The following is a 19,563-nucleotide window of genomic DNA, read 5'->3' on the forward strand; positions in this document are numbered from 1 at the left end:
ACCAGTGAATATTTGCTTATAAAGAACTGACAAACTTTGCAGTTTCAAAGCAGAATAGCACTGTGCAATCACTCCCCCTCTAACAGAGCTAACTGCTGGTAGTTAACAATAAATTAGGTCTCAGTAGGACTGTATGAACAGTTTCAAAGCAATCCACAAAGAACTGTTTTCAACTAGAGACTCAAAAGCTTTAGGAATGAACTATGATGTGCTACTAAGAGAGACAAGGGTTACAGGAAAAATTAATTTCTCACTGTATCAATAGATACAGTCTGAAGAAACTGCAAAGTTCTTAAGATTACATGTTTTTTTCAACTGACACATGGGAGACATTTTTTCAAAAGTCCACTTTGCTAAAAAAGTGTAAGAAAATTATGTCAGAAAGTTACAATCTCTTAACACAAATTTAAGACTGCATCACGCTTCTCAGTCTTTTTTTTATTGACAGAAGACAACTGAAGAAAGGTACTGTCTGTTTATAATGTAAATCAAAGCTCATGGTTTGTCTTTCCCCTGCATTAATTAGGGTTGGGGAAGGAAAGGAAAAGTATTTGGTAAGAACAACAACAACAAAAAGTGTTACATATCATTCTGGATATGTAACAATCTCTTCTAGCTCTGCCAGACACTTAAGGCAAAATTAATCCCCTAGTCCTCTGGAACACGAACCTAAAAGAGAATGATGAAGTGTTATGACAGAAATTCAACAGTAAACTTGTAATTCCACTTACTGAGGGAATCTCTGTTCTGCAGTCTGACTGGATATCTGCAGACATATGCTAAAACATTGCTGCCTTAGGTCCTTACAAGCTATTTGCAAGACAAATGACAGGGCTTCTTTTTGCCAATAAAAATGTCTCTCTTTCCCGAGTCTTCCAAAGCTCTGGTATTGCTTATCATTTCAAAGTGGTTAGGCTGGAGTCGTCCCGCTCGACGGAACAGCCATGCTCCTGCTCCTCCTGAGTTTTACCTCCCATAATTTCAGTGAAACTGCTACAGAGAATCCCTATTTTAAGTTACATTCAGATGCTCCTTGCTCTGTACCAGCTACCGATGAGGAGTTGCATAGCTGCACGGGAAACAGCGGTAGCCTCACACCGGAGCAATCATTTATGCCAGCAGACTGCATGCTGACTCTGAGCTGGGTATTATTTTCTTCGGTAGAAGTGCTGCTGTAGGTGAATAAGATGGACTGAGGTATTAATCTCTTAATGCAGATTAACTGCAGATAGACTATCACACCCTTAATAAATCCCCTTATTAGCATTTTGTGGTTACCAGTGGTCCAGAGGTTCAGTTTTTCTCAGGGTCCCTAAGCCATGCCCATACCAGCTTGCACTGCTGGTAACTTTTGCTTAGTAGCTCACTAAAACCAAGTTCATAATCTCACAGCAGACATTCACCTGACCCAGATCTCTCAGCCACACTACCAACATTTTCAGAATTACAGCAGCTTGATTCTAACACAAATATATAAAATAAATGGAGCCATGAGTCGGGGGGTGTGGGGGTGGGGGTGTGGCGTAAGTATTGCTGCTATGGGTACAAGTATGAAAGGAAGATTAGGTCTGTAAGGCTTCTATACACCCAAATTTTTCTGACACAAAATGTTTGAAGTAATATTCAACAGAAAACAAAGACACTAGGCAAGTTAAGAAATAAAGGATAAAGTTTAATCTTGCTTGACTAACTTAATCACACAGTCTATAAGTCAAGCTTTAAACCCCCATATATATTGTGTATTAGAAAAGACTTGGATTCCTTTTGGAATTTAATGTTGCAATATAAAAATATTCTCTGCAGATGAAATCTCTTTATTGGACCCAACCATGAAGCCACTAATCATGTAGAATTTCTACTGGTTGATTATTTTACTAAAAGAGATTTTAAAAAGGGTAAGAAACAAAAATGTTGAAACTAAGAAGTTCAAAGGGAAATAAGAGAAGGAACAGGGGAAAAAAGATAAAAATATGTTTCTTTTACAGAATCAGACGAAGATGTAAGAACACAGTCTATCTGACTAGATCAAGGGACGCTTAAGGAACAAAGAAAGGTTTTTCACTATTCAAAAGAGAATTTTGCTCAGAATAAAATAAGATTAGGGAATCAAAGAATGCTGTACAGAAATATCTACAACAATTGAAACCAGGTTTCCAACCATTTTTTCTTAAGTTTTGTTGTGTAGCATTTGAACAACTATTTAAATTAGTAACAACCTATCTTCTTGGCAAGAAAAGGAAGAAATGTGTCTTCATGTGATTTGGGAATTTGCTTACGGATAGTTTATGAATTGGATTGACACTGGTCATTCTTTATGTATAGCTAAGAGGACAAAGTTCATTTTGAATTAAAAGTTGCAAGAATGAATAGGAGAAAAGTATTGCATTGGACCCATGACTAGCAAGGAAAGATCACTACACCTTGATCACAACTTCAAAAAAGAACATCTTCAGTCAAAGTAGCGTTTACTCCAGGTAAAAAGACTACTGAGCAACAGATTACATTTGAGGGACCTTAATCAACTCACAAAGCTAACGGCTTCCAAAAAGTACATGACATTTCCAGAAAGGGCATCTTGTTGGTCATCTTAGAGACAAAGGAAGAACAGAGTGAAAGCAGGCAGTCAGCTGCATTAGTGAGAAGTGAACCCATGTTACTGAACACTGGTCACTACCATGAAATACGTGTGTCATAAGATGCTCAATTTACACATGCTGTTCAGAAGAGCCTGGGTTTTTTAAGAAGCCTTGAACAAACCACATGTTGATATTCCAAACACTCTGCACTAAAACCAGTGTTCAAATGAGTTTTTTCATGCAAAGTACTTAACGGTTTGGTCATCAATTAGAACACAAAAATAATATAAGCTTTGAGATCTAAGACATTCACATTAATTGGGCCCAGATTAATAAAAACAATTCAAATAGCCCATCTCTTTCATTTCTTAAAGCATTTTCTTTGAAATTTTGCATTCAAGTTCCTTGGTTCTGTCCATAACTGGAAACAGAAGTATAATCAAAACACTTTCAGAAAGGCTGAAATTAAAGATTTTGGGGTCTGACAAGAAGCAGGAAATACTGAAAATCTTGCAGAGTCAGTTCTCCAGAGGTTTCCAGGCCAAGGGGGTTTGCAAAGTTATATAAGCAACCAGACTGCTGGGTGCTTTACAAATCAAACTGAACCACCAGCCTTTCTAAGTTTCCTCTCACTATTTTGCATACCTCTCTTTATCCCTTTCTCTTCCTTTCAAAACAACCTTTCCATATTTCAAGAGAAGGAAAAAACACCCCATTCCTTTAATACAGAACTTATGAAACAAGCACCTCAGTGGGACTCATTGCTGCTGGCTGTTGTTCAGATGATGTATTTGCAGGGCAGATCATCAAAGCAACAGCAGGTTTCAGCTGGTGTGCTGTTGTAGTCATAGCTGTTTTTATAATAACACTGCTTACAAACAAATGATTAAAAAAAACCAAGACCACCTCTGTCAGACGAAGACAGAACCAGGAAACACAGAAAATGAAAACATGATTTCTACGAGTTCCAAAACTGGTCATAACCACTGTCATCAATGAGCAGGTATGAGCCAAAAAGCCTAGCCAATAGGTGCTGAATGCAAAGAAATACCAGTATTATTCTTCAAGATGTAGAGGGGAAAGAGGAAAAAGGCCAGAGAGCCATTTACCCAGAAAAGCACCAATATGCAGATGTCTCCTTGAGATTCAGGCTAGATGGAAAGCCATCGGTCTACCAGGGCAGGCATTCAGGCTTCTTGTGCCAACTTAGGGCTCGCTCTCTGATCTCCCACAATCCACAACCAAGAAGAAACTCATTTAGAATCATATAAGTGATAACACCAAGTTATCATGCAGAAGACTGTTCTGTAAGACAGTGGTAGAAAGCTGTGATACAGATGCTAACCCAGCCATTAAGGCTTAACCACTTTCCTGAAGTGGGGAAACAGTACTTCCCATCACCCGGACCAGTAACACAGTCTGCCTTTTTTTCTTTTCCTTTTATTTTATTTATTTATTAAGATCTTCCACTTAATATACAAAAAAGAATAAACCAACTTTTGAGAAAGCATTTCTTTCGTATGTTTTCAAAATGTACCTGGAACCCTACAGACCACTATACAGAGTGCTAGATATTAGCCAGCTGTTTAATGAAGCCAGAAGGAAAAAGGTCACCTTGGAATTTACTATAATAAGATAACTTTGCCAGAAAATCTAAAATGTAATTATTTATGCAACACCGGTATTGAAAAAATATATGGTCAGCAAAGAATAATGTCCTAGATCTATTCTGGTTCAACTACAGGTCACTAGACTAGGTAAGACCCTTGTGCAACTTGAATTCAGTGGAGTTGAATTCATTAACACCAGGGTTGAATTTCATCCAAAGTCTTAACAACTTCAAGGGTTTTAATAAGTGATCACCCTAGCCAAGTAATACATGTTGGCTGCACTAAGGTGAACATCTATTTAGTGAAAGAAACTCTCCCTGCAGAAAATGAATTTGAAAATATTTTGAAGTACAGTAATTCAGAGGATCTGTAAATATAGGTATGTGTCCACAAAGAACCAGGCATCTTAGCAACAAACTTCAGGTGATAAGGGTTAGAGAGATAGCTACTGTACACTTCTGTCTTAATATACCATCTTCTATTAGTTTTTAAGCCTTCTACATTAGAAGCAAACTTGTGATAACCTTTATTCTCCTTGGTAACTTACTTGCACATGCATTATCCTCAAACATAGGCTGAGCTTCAAAGGCTGCAAGGACTTCAAGCAGCACTATCAGATCACAGATGAAATACCCTTTACAGTTTCAGGAGGCTTCAAACCGGATTTTAGATTGTCTCCCATCCTATACATCCCCTTCTTATGTGAAGCCATCTCACCGTTCAGTCCTGGATTTTTCTGGTTTTGTTCTTTAAAATTTGATGATAAGCTCACATTGTTTTCAAAACTCACTATCATTACCAAATCACTGGTCTTCCAAATCCCAGAATGAACTAACCCACATGACAACACACATCTAACTATGGCTACAAAGTGTAAGGAGTAATCTCAATTGTCCTGTAACCTAGCATTACCTTTTAGGAAGAGTTAGTTTAATAAATAAAGTATTATCAATAATGCACTTAGTATACAGAAGAAAGTACAAAGACTGTTAAATCTAACACAGTGAACACTTCATCCTAGCTATGACTTTTTTTAATAGGGAAAACCCACACCCATTGTGACAGGAATATGACCACAGAAGACAAGAACCAAACTCAGTCTGACCCAAAAATTCATGAGATAATATGCTTCTGAGATTTCTGTTGCCTCCAGGCATAAAAAGACTCCCCATGCCTCCTCACCATTGTCCTGAATTCTTCAAACAAAATATGGTAGCCAGACTGGCTATGTTAAAGGTAATTATCATGACCCAAAATAAGAGTAGGTTGTAGGCCCCACACCCACTGAAGCTATAGTTTGCAGAGGATGATGATGAAATGGGCAGAAGTTGCCCATGTAAACAGGTTTATTCCATACCCAACTAACCACAGTACCGTACCATCCTTTTTGGCCTAAGGAAATGCAACCTAGTGAAAGTCTCAGGCCAGCATATGTAGCCTAAACATAAATCCTGAAAGTGAATCTGTCAGCAATTAGTGTAATATTAACTCACAGGCACTGGACTGGGTAGTTGCTACATGCATCTTTTGTCTGATCAGACTCAGCTGCTGTGCATAAAGTAGTAACAGCCACGGAGAAGCGTTTTCCTGGATAGGTCAGCGTCAGCACTTCGGTGTCGAGGCAGTACTGAGGCACTTCAGTACTGAATACAAATCCGTGTTGACAAAAACAACTCTTAGCAGATCTGTGTTAGTCTTGAACTAAAGCATGGCCACACAGAAAGCAATTAATTCAAATTACGATTAATTCAGATACTCGGTGTATCTACAACTAAGGAACTAATGCTAACTAAACTGAATTAAATGAAGTGGAAAAAATCAGAATCCTCTCTGCTCATCAGGTCTCTTCTAAAACTGACATAGAATTGAATCTTTTGAGGTGGCCAAAAATCGGTTAAGCTTCTACTAGCGGCTTTCTGACTTTGTAAAGTCAGAAAATACCTAACCAAAAGAAAAACCTGAAGCACTGCAGGAAAAGGCTGAGCACAGGTAAGGAGACAAGGCAGAAGCAAATCAGCAGGAGTTACCAACTGCTATTACCATTACCATGGCCTCATAGGAATGCTTGATTTTGCAAACATTTACCAAAAACCCAAGTTGTTCCTCTTTCTGTGTAGCATTTCCTGACTCTTCAGTTCAGTATTCAGGAAATAATTACATAGCAGATTTGCTAGGATTCCTAATCATAAAAGGTGTATTTAGGCATATTATTCAAAATGTTCTGGTTCATTTACACAGAGATTCTAACTGCCTCTTCAGACACAAACAATTTACTCTGAAACTTCCTTATGGTTTGAACTTGCTGTGCTTAATTTCAGTTTAAGCAACTCCTTAAATCTTTTCTTCACATTTTGGAGCACATCATCATCTGTACAAAGAAGTGTCTTTGTTTTTTAACTCCAGCAGAGAACCGGCAAGAAGGCAAAGAACAAAAGGTAAAAATCCCAGTTACTCTAATCCAGATATTGTAATTAAACGTTTAAGTAACACATTCAATACACTGTACATTTGAAGACGACACTCCAACTCTAACACACAGACTGACACATATAGGGATGCATTCAATGAATATAAATCTTAAGAAATACAGTGCTGAAGTCCTTGTGAGCACCATCACAACGAACAGATGTAATAGCATAGCTTTGGGTTGCAGCACTTCAAAAACTCAAATGAAAAAATCACAGGTTTTCTTTCTGAACAGAAATCTAAGAATTATCAAGGGTGCACTGATAGCTCTCACTACCTATTGGGGAGAGTCACCGAACCCAATGCACATCTATCCCTTGTATATAAAGTAATTGAGAAAACAGAAAAACTCTCCTCCTCTGGCATATTCTTGCATGTTCATTCCAAGTCCTGAAAATTCAAACACATATTCTCTCTTCTCCATATTACTATATAATATCATTGCAACTTTTCTGCAAAGAAATCTTTAATCTGGTATAAAAATAAAAAAAAAACATTAAGAGCAATTTAACAAATGTATATTTAAGTGTATTAATTGATCTAATTGATCCTCCACATGAAGCAAATCAATGTGTTATTTCCCCAGATATAAATTACAAAATTTCATATGATCACATGTGGTATAGCAGTGCCTCTACATTTTTTTTAATTCTCTGCCAGTGTTCTAATCTAACTCCTTTATTTGCTCTAAATTTTAATCTCTAAACTGATTTAAAAATGAAATTTTAAGCTCAAGAGCTGCTAACAATATTTCACCAGGAGACATACTGTTTGAATGTTATCTGCTGCAGAGAATACTGAAACACAATTTTTTTCCCAGAGAATCTTTTTACAGCCCTTTCAGTTTCAGCCACTGTTGTTTTCATATAACAAATGCCTTTAAATCCATATTCATGTTCAAGCATGCCAATATTCACAAGAATGCTATTAACATCTCTTGGACTTTTGGTTTAAAAAATACTAATGTGTAACTCTTATTTTAATCACAAATACTGCATACTGGCATGTGCTAATAGAAGATGCTAGATAACAGAGTATCATTTTACAGAAAGCAGGGATAATGGATTAGACCTAAGGATCTCCCTACCCCATTTAGTGACAGAAATAACTTATTTCCATGAAAATCAAAATTGAAATACATCATATATTCCGTGAGCGAACTGTAAAGAACTTTACAATTAGCAATGAAATGAATTTCTCTATGATCCTATGAAACATCTTTGTAGTATATAGTATTCAGGTAAGGCAGAAAACATTAACAAATGTGCCTGAACTCTAATGTATATACTTTCCCTTTCAAAAGATATCTCATAAACATCTACTGCCAACGATGGTACCCTTGGCAGAACTGAATCTCCAAGGAATCTCACATGACTCCAGATTCAGAGAATTGCTCTAGAAACAAACTGTTGCTTCAGTTACAGGACATTACCAGATTCCTTCCAATTAGAGTAAGTTCATTACACATGGCAAGTGTATTTCAATACTAATGCATTTTCAACCGTTGTATCTTTCACTCTCATATTAAACTAAATTTTAATGTTGACTATTGATACCTCCTTCCCATTAGATTCTCTTGCTGTTGAGGCTATTATATGGATAACAACCAACCTCTTTAAATTAGGTTCTCAAGACCTAACATGCAAAAAAGCACCTTCCAAATAATCACTTCGGATTCATGTCATTTGGCTTTAAAACGCTGCCAGGATCCCAAATCCCAATCCCAAAGATGCTGAAGTATTTATACTCAAAACCACATGTTTTGCAGCATAAGTACTGTAACATACTGGTCCCACTTAAGGTATTATGGTCCTACTTAATTCAGTGGCAAGCTTCCCATTTTGGTCTATGAGAACTGGCCAGCTGATGATTACCAGTGGGATAAAAAGTATGTCTTTGTCTCTTTCTGTACAAGACTAGCATGTGACAGAAAGGCCTTGCCAATGGAAAGTCTGTTCAAGGTCAGCCGTTCTGTTGCTGAAAGGTCTAACACATCAGCCAGTAAGAAAATATTGCTGAAAACTACTTTGAGAAGCAAGTAATTCTGTACATAGCTCAGGACTGTACCGCCTATAGCCTTGTTTACATTTTATAGAGTCTAAATCTAAATTGTAATACATAGATTTTGCTTCTAATTGTAAAAAAATATTTACTAATATATTATTAAAAGTTATTAATAGCTATTATTTAGCAGTCCAAAGCTGGACTGCTTTCCTTCTGCACACACACACACAAAAAAAAATAAATACGATGCTTCCTGGGACATTTCTGATCTGCCTAGTGGCTCTATTAGAGCTTGTTCATTTTGGCTCACTAAGAAATATCAGTTAATGTCACAGGCCATTCTCAATTTGACTCTCAAAATATTTTCCTTTATCAGATTGACACTCTCCCTATAGTAAAGATCTTCAAGAAATGGAAAACCTAAAAGGATTTTTAGCACATGGGAAGGGGGGAGGGAGGACAGGGGGAAGAAAAGATTATGTTTGCCCTGTATGAAACTCACACATCCAAAACCAGAACACCTAAAAAAAGAAAATATAAGCAGAAGAAAACAGAAAAATGGTGTTGAAAGTTTTTAAGGTATACAGAAATCAAATAGTAGAGATCACTAAATGCACAACACATCTATGATTCTGCCATTTTTGTGAAAAGTTAATTATAAAGTTACACGAACAATCGGTTGAACCACTGAAATAGCCCAGCTCCTTTAATCTGAATATTCTGACTACCCAGATAATGACATACTCCAGAAACACTAAAAGCTTCATATGCCACTGTTATGTTTTTTCTTTTAACAGAAGTTCATTGTTTTCAAGTAGCAAGAACTTATAAATTTTATTGTGTAATCACTCCAGCTTGTGTGTAAAAACCCAAAATGCAATACTTAAAATGAGTAAACCTTAATAAGCTACCATCATTTTCAGCATCACCATTAGAACTCCACTTTCTTATGAGGGTCACAGGTTTTGCAACAATGAGCAGTAGATTACTACAAAAAAGTTCACAAAAGCTTTCAAATGTTTGGCTGACTTTCAGCTAAGTTTGAAACTCTTTGGGTAAGAAACCTCACATTCTTGCCTGCTTTGCCCAGCACTTCCCAATTTTACAAAAATACCTCCTTCTGAAAACATGATTTCCTGATTGCTTATTTGCTTAGTACTTTTGACAAAGCGGTGAAAATTTGTGGAGCTTTTTAAAAATTGTTTAATAATAAACCCACATGGAATTTAAGACAATCTCCTCAACAGAGACAAGCAGGATAACTCAGATTCCCAGAAACGTCTGCTGTCATCTTTTGTAAAAATTTTTGTGACCTTGGGCAGACTTCTGATTTTGTATCGAAGAAACCATAAAATGTGCAAAGTGAAAGGAAAATGAAAAGCAACTAACTTATACTCCTTGCAACAAGAAGAATGTTGCTTACTAGCAGCTCTGATGGGTATAGCTGGACTGTGACAGAACAGGCACCTGGCAACTTCAGTTTTGCAAAGCGCTCAGCTGTATGCCTAAAGGAATGGCTGCTGAGTTGTTCTTGTTGCTGCTGCAGCGAAAGGATGAGTTTAAAATATTTTTATTTTTAAAGTTTAAGACTTCTGCTTATTACCATACAGACAAACCAGTAAATACCAGATCTGAGTTTTCAAGCTTCCCTGCTCTACCACTGTTAATGCGCTCTATAAAAATGTGCATGTTTAATATTTTGAATGCTGTTTTATCAGTGAGAAATTTGTGACCAACAACCTCCCAATTACCATTTCGTTTGTCCAATAGATTGCTTGATAAACCTTAGAACATGTTAATTCCTGTCCTGGTGCAACTCACCTGCCTCAGTACACTAAGTTTATTGTGTAATGGTTTAAGCAGAGGCTGGAGTCCTTCTAACTGGAACGAAAGCCTCAACAATTCCTAATGGGGGAGGAAGCTGGCAAATTTAGCAGACTACATCCATACCAGCAGCTTTAAAATGAAACATATGAAAGGGGGGGTGGGGGAGAAGATGATAGCATAAAACAAGAGCTCAGGGGATAAGGAGATAAGGAGTAGCATGGGAAAGAAAAACTTCACCACTTTCCCATACATGCCAACAGCCTGGTTATTTTTAAATAAAAAAAATGTTATCCTTTTTCTGTCCTGCCCATTCCAAAAATGTTCAAGAAGCTCAGGACATTCTAATATAGTTAAAGGCATTTTTCTGCCAGCTGTTTTTAGATGCCAGCATGTAAATCTGACATAAAAATGGCATTCAACTCCATGATTTTATATATTAGTAACACGGCTACTTTCACTGTCCTGCCAAGTAAGCTGCGTTCTCACCAGTTTTCTGCTGAATGTACACATATATCTATGGAAGCTCTTTAGACAGAGCTATTGTTTTATTTTGTCATCAAACAAGTTAGTGTTGATGGATGCTATACAAACTATTCACATGAAAAAAAAGAATGCTAGTCTAAATAGGTATATATAATGTATCTAAAATGCTTTTGGATGAAACCAGGACAAATTAGAACTGATGAGATACCCCTACAAGAGGTCTAGAACATTTGGCTTTCTTGGGCTGTGGGTAGCTTATATTATATCTTCACTTTGAAGAGTCACTTTTTTGGTAAAATGATGGCGTTCACATTACAGTTCAGACTATTCCCCATGATAAACTCCTATCTACAGGCAAATATTTCTGTAGAACTAGTTACAGCTCCAGCAGGAATTGAGGAGAAGAAAGCAGGAAAGAGGAAAGAAGCAATTCAATAATCAGCACTTTACTTTCTCCTACTTGAGCAGCAGCTGAGATGCTTGCCAGCCAGAAGTGAGATAAAGCAGCTGTCAAACAAGTGTACTGGGATTTGACTCTTCCAGTACAGCTAGATAGTTCTAGTAATTATTATACCAAGCTAGCAAGAAAGGCCTTGTGTAGCTCCATTTTATTATTTGCTATGGTAATTTTTAAGACAGATGTAAGGATGGACTGACAGGTGAAGCGAAATTAAAGGGTGAGGAGTAGATTTTACAGATCTTAACCAACAGTTCTTTCTCCAGCCGAATTGGCTTCGAAACAGGAGCACAAATGTGGGCAAACTAAGGCTTGGTAACCTGAGAACTTGAGAGATTACAACAGGGAATGGTTCAGTTCACAACTGCACACAAGGCAGACATAGACCTGCAGAAATTCCACGTAATCTCTGATTTGCAGCACACTAGACAGATCTAGAAATATACCACAAGATGCTACGATGCTCATATATATATTCCAGGATCCTCCAACTGTACAAATGACATTGCATTCTGCAGATACCACCTTGATATCACGTTATCTCAGTAAGATTTTGATATACTTCAAAAGAACTGAAATTTTTAGGCAATCAGAAGATGCGCTCTTCTCCTCAGGCAGCCTCAATACACTTTACATAAACAAGCATGCAGCTGGGCTAGATTCTTGGCTGCTCAGAAAAGGTTAATGCTGTAGGAAGTATAATCACCATAGCAGAACCAACTAATAGGAAACACCAAAGCCAAGTTGGACAGATGGAAATACATGCTAACAGGTCTACAGTGTTTACCCAGAATTATAAACTGCTAGTTAGTTCTGATCAAAATGCCTGTGTAATGAATTTATCCCCCCCGCCTCCCTGACATCTATTTCACACTGCTTAGAAGACCTTTCCTGGCACAACTTCCACCCTGTTGCACTAGTGCAGAAAGATGCTTTATTCATTGAGATGCAACTTACCCAAATAGTTGTTGCTCTTTGACATCTCAGTAATGTTGATTTTAGTAGCTCCTTCAGGAATTTCCACTATCTTGTGGTAGCCAAGATTTGTTAGTGTGTGTTTGAAAACTCCAGACACAACTTTGCAAGCAGTGTTGTCCCCTCCACATATTCCACACTTGTCAATCACCTTGTCTGAACCCAGATAGTCGTCACAGCCAATGCTCTGCAAAATAAAAGTAATATTTCTTTTTCCAAGATCTTACAACTGCAGACTTTGGGCATAACAACTGAGGACAGTATGACCTTCAAGGAGCATTCAACTCTGAAAAGATTCTGTGAATTAGCATATGAGCAATTTCTTCCTTTGTTCTTCTGTAGGCAAGAAAAGCAGTAAAAACCAGAGGGTTCACAGACTTGGGGATTTCAAGTTAGCCAAGAGGTTTGTACAGCCTGTTACCAGAAATAAAAGAACACACTGAAAAGCACTAATGCACTGATCATTGCTGATAATACCATCCTCAGCTGCAAGAAGAGAATCTCATAACAGCATAGTTCCTGTAGCTGCCAGTCAGAAAAGAGGTAAAGAGCTATGATTTTTTAATGATATATATATATAATATATATATATTATAGTTATAAAGCAGAACTACTTTATAAATAAAAGTCTTTTCTTAATTTCCTCTAAAACTGAGCACTGAGCCTATTCCCACCAAAAGAGGTTTCTAAAAAGTCTTTATACTGTGTCTAGACAGTATAGTAGAAGTAATCCTCCTGTTCACTGAATAGAAAATACTCAACCCATTCAGTAACACTCACTCTGACAGTATAATTTTGGAAAGAAAAAAAAAAAAGGATCATTTAAAATAATATAAAGGGCAGAAAAAATGTTAAAGATTTGACACAAAACAGAAAAAAAAAAATTCCAACTTATTGCACTTTAAAAGACACTGTAGAGACAATGCCTTCTTGTACCGAAACATTCCTGTTCATTGATCTTACTGTTCTGTATTTCCAGACTTTAAATTATGTTTATGATGAACACTTATCGTCTACCTATATGACTAACTGGCACACGCAAAGAACAACTAGTTCTCATTCACCTAAGAATGAAATATTGTATGAGCCAGTAGAACAGAAGCCTATCACATATTTTATGAAATTTAGTAATTTGATGGAAAACATTCAAAATAAATGAAATAATTTCAGGTCTGCCTGAATAAATTTAGGTCTACTAAAAAAATGCTCATTCAAGGACAAAGAAATCATTCCCAAAATTTATGATCATGTCAAGAAAGATGTCATAATAAGCTACAAATACAACGATTTAACAGAGAAAAGGAAGAAGCTAAGATTCTTAACAGAAAAATAAAGGGAATATTAGAGCCACTTAGGATGAAGTTGAAAGGTGATAAGGGCATGTAAAAAACAAGACAATTCTTCCATAATTCTTGGTCTTTTTTTACCAAAGGCTGGAGCCTTAACTTCTTACCTAATCCCCACTCTACACTGTTCCTCGTTCTGCCCTTAAGAAAATCATCTTTGTCCTGCTTTTGTCCCCATTTTAATAAACACCTTCCTATATTCTAGCCAAGTTTCTGAGGCAGACTGAGCTTTTCTTGCCATGTCAGGTATCTTCTCCATACACAGTCTGATGCTTCTACTTCCCAAGCCTTTCAAACAGAAATGGGAAGGCGTTCTCTTCATAATTCAACAGTAATGAAATGGACACAATTGAACTTGCAAATCAGAAATTCAGCATTGCCCCCCGGACACTTGGGTGAGGTAACCATTTGTACCATATGTAAAACAGCTTCCCAGTAGCTGAGATGGTAACTTAGAGACTTCTTCACTGGCCAGCAATATAACTGCATTTTTAGAACAACAATGCTGCTGTATATAATGGTTTCATTAAAAAACAACTTATCTATAAAAGAAATCGGGCTCTCTTTTGTGATAACATACAAAGCACTTCATCAGCAAGCCAAGGAAGAGATTTGATGTCCTGGAATTTTCATACTGGTTATGGCCTAAGTATAGCCTGGAGATAAGAAGGAATTTGTGACTGCACGCGCACAAGCAGTTGGAATTGCTGGCAGTTAACCAGCATACAGACAAACCACATGGTATTTACTTTGAGAACACAAGTTTGAATTTGTGTTGGCTACAGTGGAAGCCCCACATCCTCAAGAGACAGCAGATACTTAATATACCTTGAATCTGATAGCACTATCTTTAAGTTATTAAAAAGCAGAAAAATAACTACATATAATTAGAACCTTTGTATTCTGAGGAATACAATTTGGTTTTATTTGTGCAAAGGACAGAAATGCCTGGGTCAGGGCTCGCTGTTACAGGCGTCGCTGTACCCGGGCATTAGAGACACGACATTCTCCAAGACCCTGTAAAAACATGGCGTAGCTGACCCACCCAGCACCATGAACTGCCACACCACCGTGTCCCACAGCTGAATGCAGCTGCCAGAAACACAGCAAACACCAGAAAGGCTGACAAAGAAAACCCTACAACCCACACTTACAGGGGCAGACTATCAGGCCACTCTCCGAACACTGCAGTCCACCGTCGCTCACAACAGAGTCCCAGCTGACGCAGGGATGATGGCTGAGCCATTCAAGAACCACAAATCAGCCATCCATGGGCACGGTCAGGGGAAGGAGGAATAAACAGCTGCCTTTTCAGACTGTTTTTAAATCTGGAAGGGTAAGATAGCTAGAACAACCTGCAGTCATACTGGAGGTCTGTGGGAGAACCTCAGACTCCTCCAAGACCCAAGTCCCTCACCGTGCCTCCTTTATACCACTTTTTTTTACGTGGTTTCCCATAACCAAATGTAAAGCTGCTATTGACATGCTGCTCCTCAAGAAAAGAGTTTTGCCAGAGGAACCAAGCTAGAAACTCTGCTGATGCAGAAACCAGGAAAAAAAAGGGTTTTTTTTCCCTAGCACTGTAGGGCCATCACAGTGATGGGAATGTGAGACTAATTTCTTTCTGGGTTGTGCATCAGCTGAATTAATAACTAGACTCCAATTGTAGAACAATGACCTGTAGGAATGACACTTCAATAACCACTTAACTACATCTCTAATGCTCTCCTAATAACTTGTATTTTCTGCTTCTACCAACATACAATGAACAATATAAATTTCTCTATTACTAGTTACAGAAAAAATGTTGACAAATACTTTCTAGGAAGCTCTCCTTCCATTATTTAAAGTTCAGAACATGCTACACAGATGTCAGCTGAGTTCACTGAAACCTGTAGGAGTTCTCACAGCTGCAAGAGGCCTTAGGAGGAACCACCACCTAACATACACAGAGCTTCTCCTCTCCACACACTCTTAATCCTGAGAACGTATTATTGACTAATTATTCACTGTGCCACTTCTTACACTATAAGCAACATCTTGTTTCTCACTACATCAGGGGAGCAGGGGGCAGAATTGATTCCATCTTAGCTATTTCCTTTCTTCTGCCATTATCACCTCCCTCCTGTTGCTGCTAGCTGATACACTACTACCATTCGTGAGAGCACTAATAACTCAACAGTGTTTGGTTTTTTTCTTTTCTTTTGGCTGCTAACATATGCTTCATTTCAAACAGATACAGAATACAGGCTGATCTAGTTACCACAGCTTAGTAATGTTTTTGAACATGTACACGGTCATTTGTGTTTACAGAGAATACTCGAATCCCACCATTTGAATTGACTGCAAATGGTTAGAGAGATGGTTGAGGTAAAGGGGAGGAAGACAAAGAGGAAAAATGTAAAAGAGAGCCCAGACGCAGGCTCATATAACTGCAGTTTCTTCTTCGTGAATGTTATTCTTCTAGTATTTGCTCAAGTTAATGTATTGGTGAAGCAAATGCTGTTGGGTGTTTTTTGGCTTTGTTTTATTTTAATTTCTCACCTTAAATGCTTGAACAGATCATTGGAACCATTTAAAAGTCATCTGTTTTTCTTAAGCACACAATTTGTTTCCTTTCTGCATTTTGTTCAAGATGGACAAGGGATTTATTGTCTTGTTAAATCTTCACTTTCATTTCTAGTTAACAGCATTTTGGAATTACTTAAGGGTGCTGTAATTGTTTAAACAGACATTATTTGGAAAGCCCACAATAGAGGAAATTAAAATGACTTAATTCAGCAACTATACTTTGCAATGTCCACTATTTCATAACTCTAAGAACAAATACTGCAAAGCTTTTATTGCATTGCCATGACTAAATTTTATATATTGGCATTGAGAAATAGCTTTTGTGTTCTCTCACACCTATAAGCAAATTCTGAGCAACAAGGTTAGTCTGTTTAAACAGAAAGCTCCGCTTTACATGTAAGCCCAACACTGAAATGCTGTCATGCAGTATCCAATTCTGAAACTCCATTTCTCTCATCCACCTGATGCAAGACAGCCCTATGCATTTTCTGAGGCACTCGTCTGCCGGCAGTCAGATTGTCATTCAGAATTTAAAAGCCTTCAGGCAGAAGCACAACAGAAGTAAGAGCTCTTTAAAAAAAAGGCATATACAGGTAACATAGCATGAACTGCTGACAATCAAAAATGACATGTGCTACTTCATGCCGCTGCGTGAATTATTGTTATCAAGCCACATTCACAAGAGGACATTTGGGGTTACAGCATAACGAGTATGTCAAATTACCAGACATCTGCTGTTTCTCTCCTATGGTATTCCATTCATGTCCTACTCAGAAGTTGCCAGAAAACACAACTCTGCTCCATTATACATTTAGAAGGTGCTCTGCCCTCTACCTTTACAGGAATTCCTTGCTTTTCCTTCTCAGTCCTTAAATGGATTCTTCTTTCTCTTTCCCATTCAAAAATCATGCAAGGAAGAAGGTCAGTCACAGCATTAAATCTGCTCAGCTCCAGAAGCTGGTGTTTTATTTTCTTACCAGCAGTCAGTTGCACGCAGTGTCCAGCCCTCCTTCCTTTGAATATTCCAGACCTCCTCATGACGTAACATCTAGTGGACACCGAACTTTTTCTTTCTTTTTAGGTTTCTTGCAAGTGCAATCGTGCTAAAAGATGGTGCATAAACTTCATATAAAATGTCTCACTCTGTGACCATGGTCTAGACGCACCCAGCTGAGTGAATGCAGTGGGTTCACGAGCCAAGAATATGCAGGAAGCTTTGAAAGGATTAGTAAGAATGCTTTCTTTTGAATCTCTTCTAATTCCACCCCCCATTTAGTAAGCATAGTGTATGTGCAGTAAGCGGTCAGATATTTCAAAATTTGCCCAACAATCTCTACTGCATGGAGAAACATATTTCTATTACATTAGTTATTCTTGATCCAAATCCCAATGAAATCAGTGGAAGGGCTCCCTTTGAAATCAGCAGGAGTCAGGGCTAGGAATCAGCTTTAGTCCCAGTGAAAGGCCATCTACAAAAGACAGAAGAGGAGGTATAATTTACTGTTCTTGATTCATCAGGAATAGCTTGCTGAAATCACAGTTTACTTCATGGCCCTTTGTAAGTGGGGAGGATTTTGAACTTCAAGTTGTGGGATTCACTGTACCACAAATGCAACATGATTAATGGCCTTTCAGAGCCCTTTCACCCCAGACAGTAACTTATGAGGTCTCCATGGGGACTCTTTGTCTGTATCTAGTCTTATAAAGGTCTTGAACTCCAAAGGAATATAATATGGTTCATTTTCTCAGTTGGTTTACGATTCTACTGTTTAGTCCTCAAATTTCATCTTAAGTTACGCAAACCTGAAGCCCACCAGGACAACTACAAAAAGCTAGATGATATGAAAAAAAATATATAAATTAATGTTACCTACATAGCCTTGTATACTTGGTGGCTGCTTTACAGATACCTTAATCTGTGTAGTTTTTACCACTGGAAATGATAATTACATTTGTAGCCAGAACCAGAAGATTTGTTTTATCAATCCCAATTTACCTAACAGGCTTACTCACTTCAATGTTAAATTCACACCTGCAAACACTGTTATTGACTTTTATAGCAAAGCATTTAGTATGTAAATATTGTTGTCTACAATACACAACACTTTCCCTGTCTGTGACAGAGGCTTCAAGCTAAAGCTCTAAATATTTGCCTTTCTGGGAGTTCTCTTACACACTAGCTCCCTCACTAAGATCTTGCCTTCAAAGCTGTTAAGAACTACGCCAGTGTTGCTGCTTCAGAGTTAGCTGTGCTTCCCCCACTAAGTCTGAGAAGTTTTCCCATGTATTTTTAGGGATTTTAGAGATCTGTTCCCCTTTCTGTCACCTATTCACAGAACTCGTTTGCAATTTCTGAAACAAAAGTTTGCACATATTGAGGCCAAAGTGCATACTTACTCCTTTGTTTATTATTTACAACATTCTCTCTCACATAAACAGAATTGTAACTAACTATAGGATTTATCTCAGGAGTGTCTAAGAACTGATGCAAGATTTAAACTAATTTATCAAACACTATGCCCACCTTTAATAAAGTATGAAATCTGAACACAAACTTTGCTGCTTCATCGATCTGTTATCTATCAAATATCCATTTGACTACAACATCTAGATGTACACATGTAATCCAGTTTAGCCTTTTGACAAAGAAACTTATGAGAAAGTAATTTTATTTGAGTTCTTTTGATTTGAAGACCAGTTTTGAATCAATTCTTTCTTCAATGATCTCACAAAAAGGCAGCAAGTTTGCTGGTTCCCAATGCAACACAGAAAATATTAATGTCATTTAAGACATTAAGACAGCCTAGAACACAACTGTGGAGCCAAGAAAAACTGTCAATGAGAATGGGAAGAGCTGAGGAATCATGCCCATCACTGAGACCCAATTCCACCACAACTGAAAAACTCAACTGAAGAACTCTTGGGAAACTAAACATGAAAGATAACTCACCAGAGAAGCAGGAAGCAAAACCAGAATGGGTTTTGGCTCATTTCAGGTTTCTAGCTCTGGGCCTGAACCTGCTTAGGTTCAGTTCCAATTAAATGAACATCGGTCTAAAATAAGTTGAGTAACATGGTTTGGTAAATCAGCCCACATTGCAAAACATGTCAGAAATGCAAGGACCACATGACGAAAGTAGGCTTACAAAAGGGGCTTTGGCCAGGAAGGCAGATTGTTTCTTTTTCCTGCTTCCTAAATACAGTGCTGAGCACCTCTGAGACTTCAGCGCTGCAGCTGCATCTGGTAG

The 19,563-nt window shown here is 37.7% G+C and overlaps 1 protein-coding gene across 1 annotated transcript in view; it reads right to left on the reverse strand.

Annotated features, from left to right (window-relative positions):
* Positions 1-19,563, reverse strand: part of THSD4 (thrombospondin type 1 domain containing 4) — a 319,739-nt gene that overhangs the window by 61,699 nt on the left and 238,477 nt on the right. Inside the window, exon 8 of the mRNA XM_037395653.1 lies at positions 12,381-12,585. Within this exon, the coding sequence (XP_037251550.1) occupies positions 12,381-12,585 (205 nt within the window). The remainder of the gene's footprint in view (positions 1-12,380; positions 12,586-19,563) is intronic.

This window comes from Falco rusticolus, chromosome 7 (assembly GCF_015220075.1).
Source record: "Falco rusticolus isolate bFalRus1 chromosome 7, bFalRus1.pri, whole genome shotgun sequence".
Taxonomy (NCBI): domain Eukaryota; kingdom Metazoa; phylum Chordata; class Aves; order Falconiformes; family Falconidae; genus Falco; species Falco rusticolus.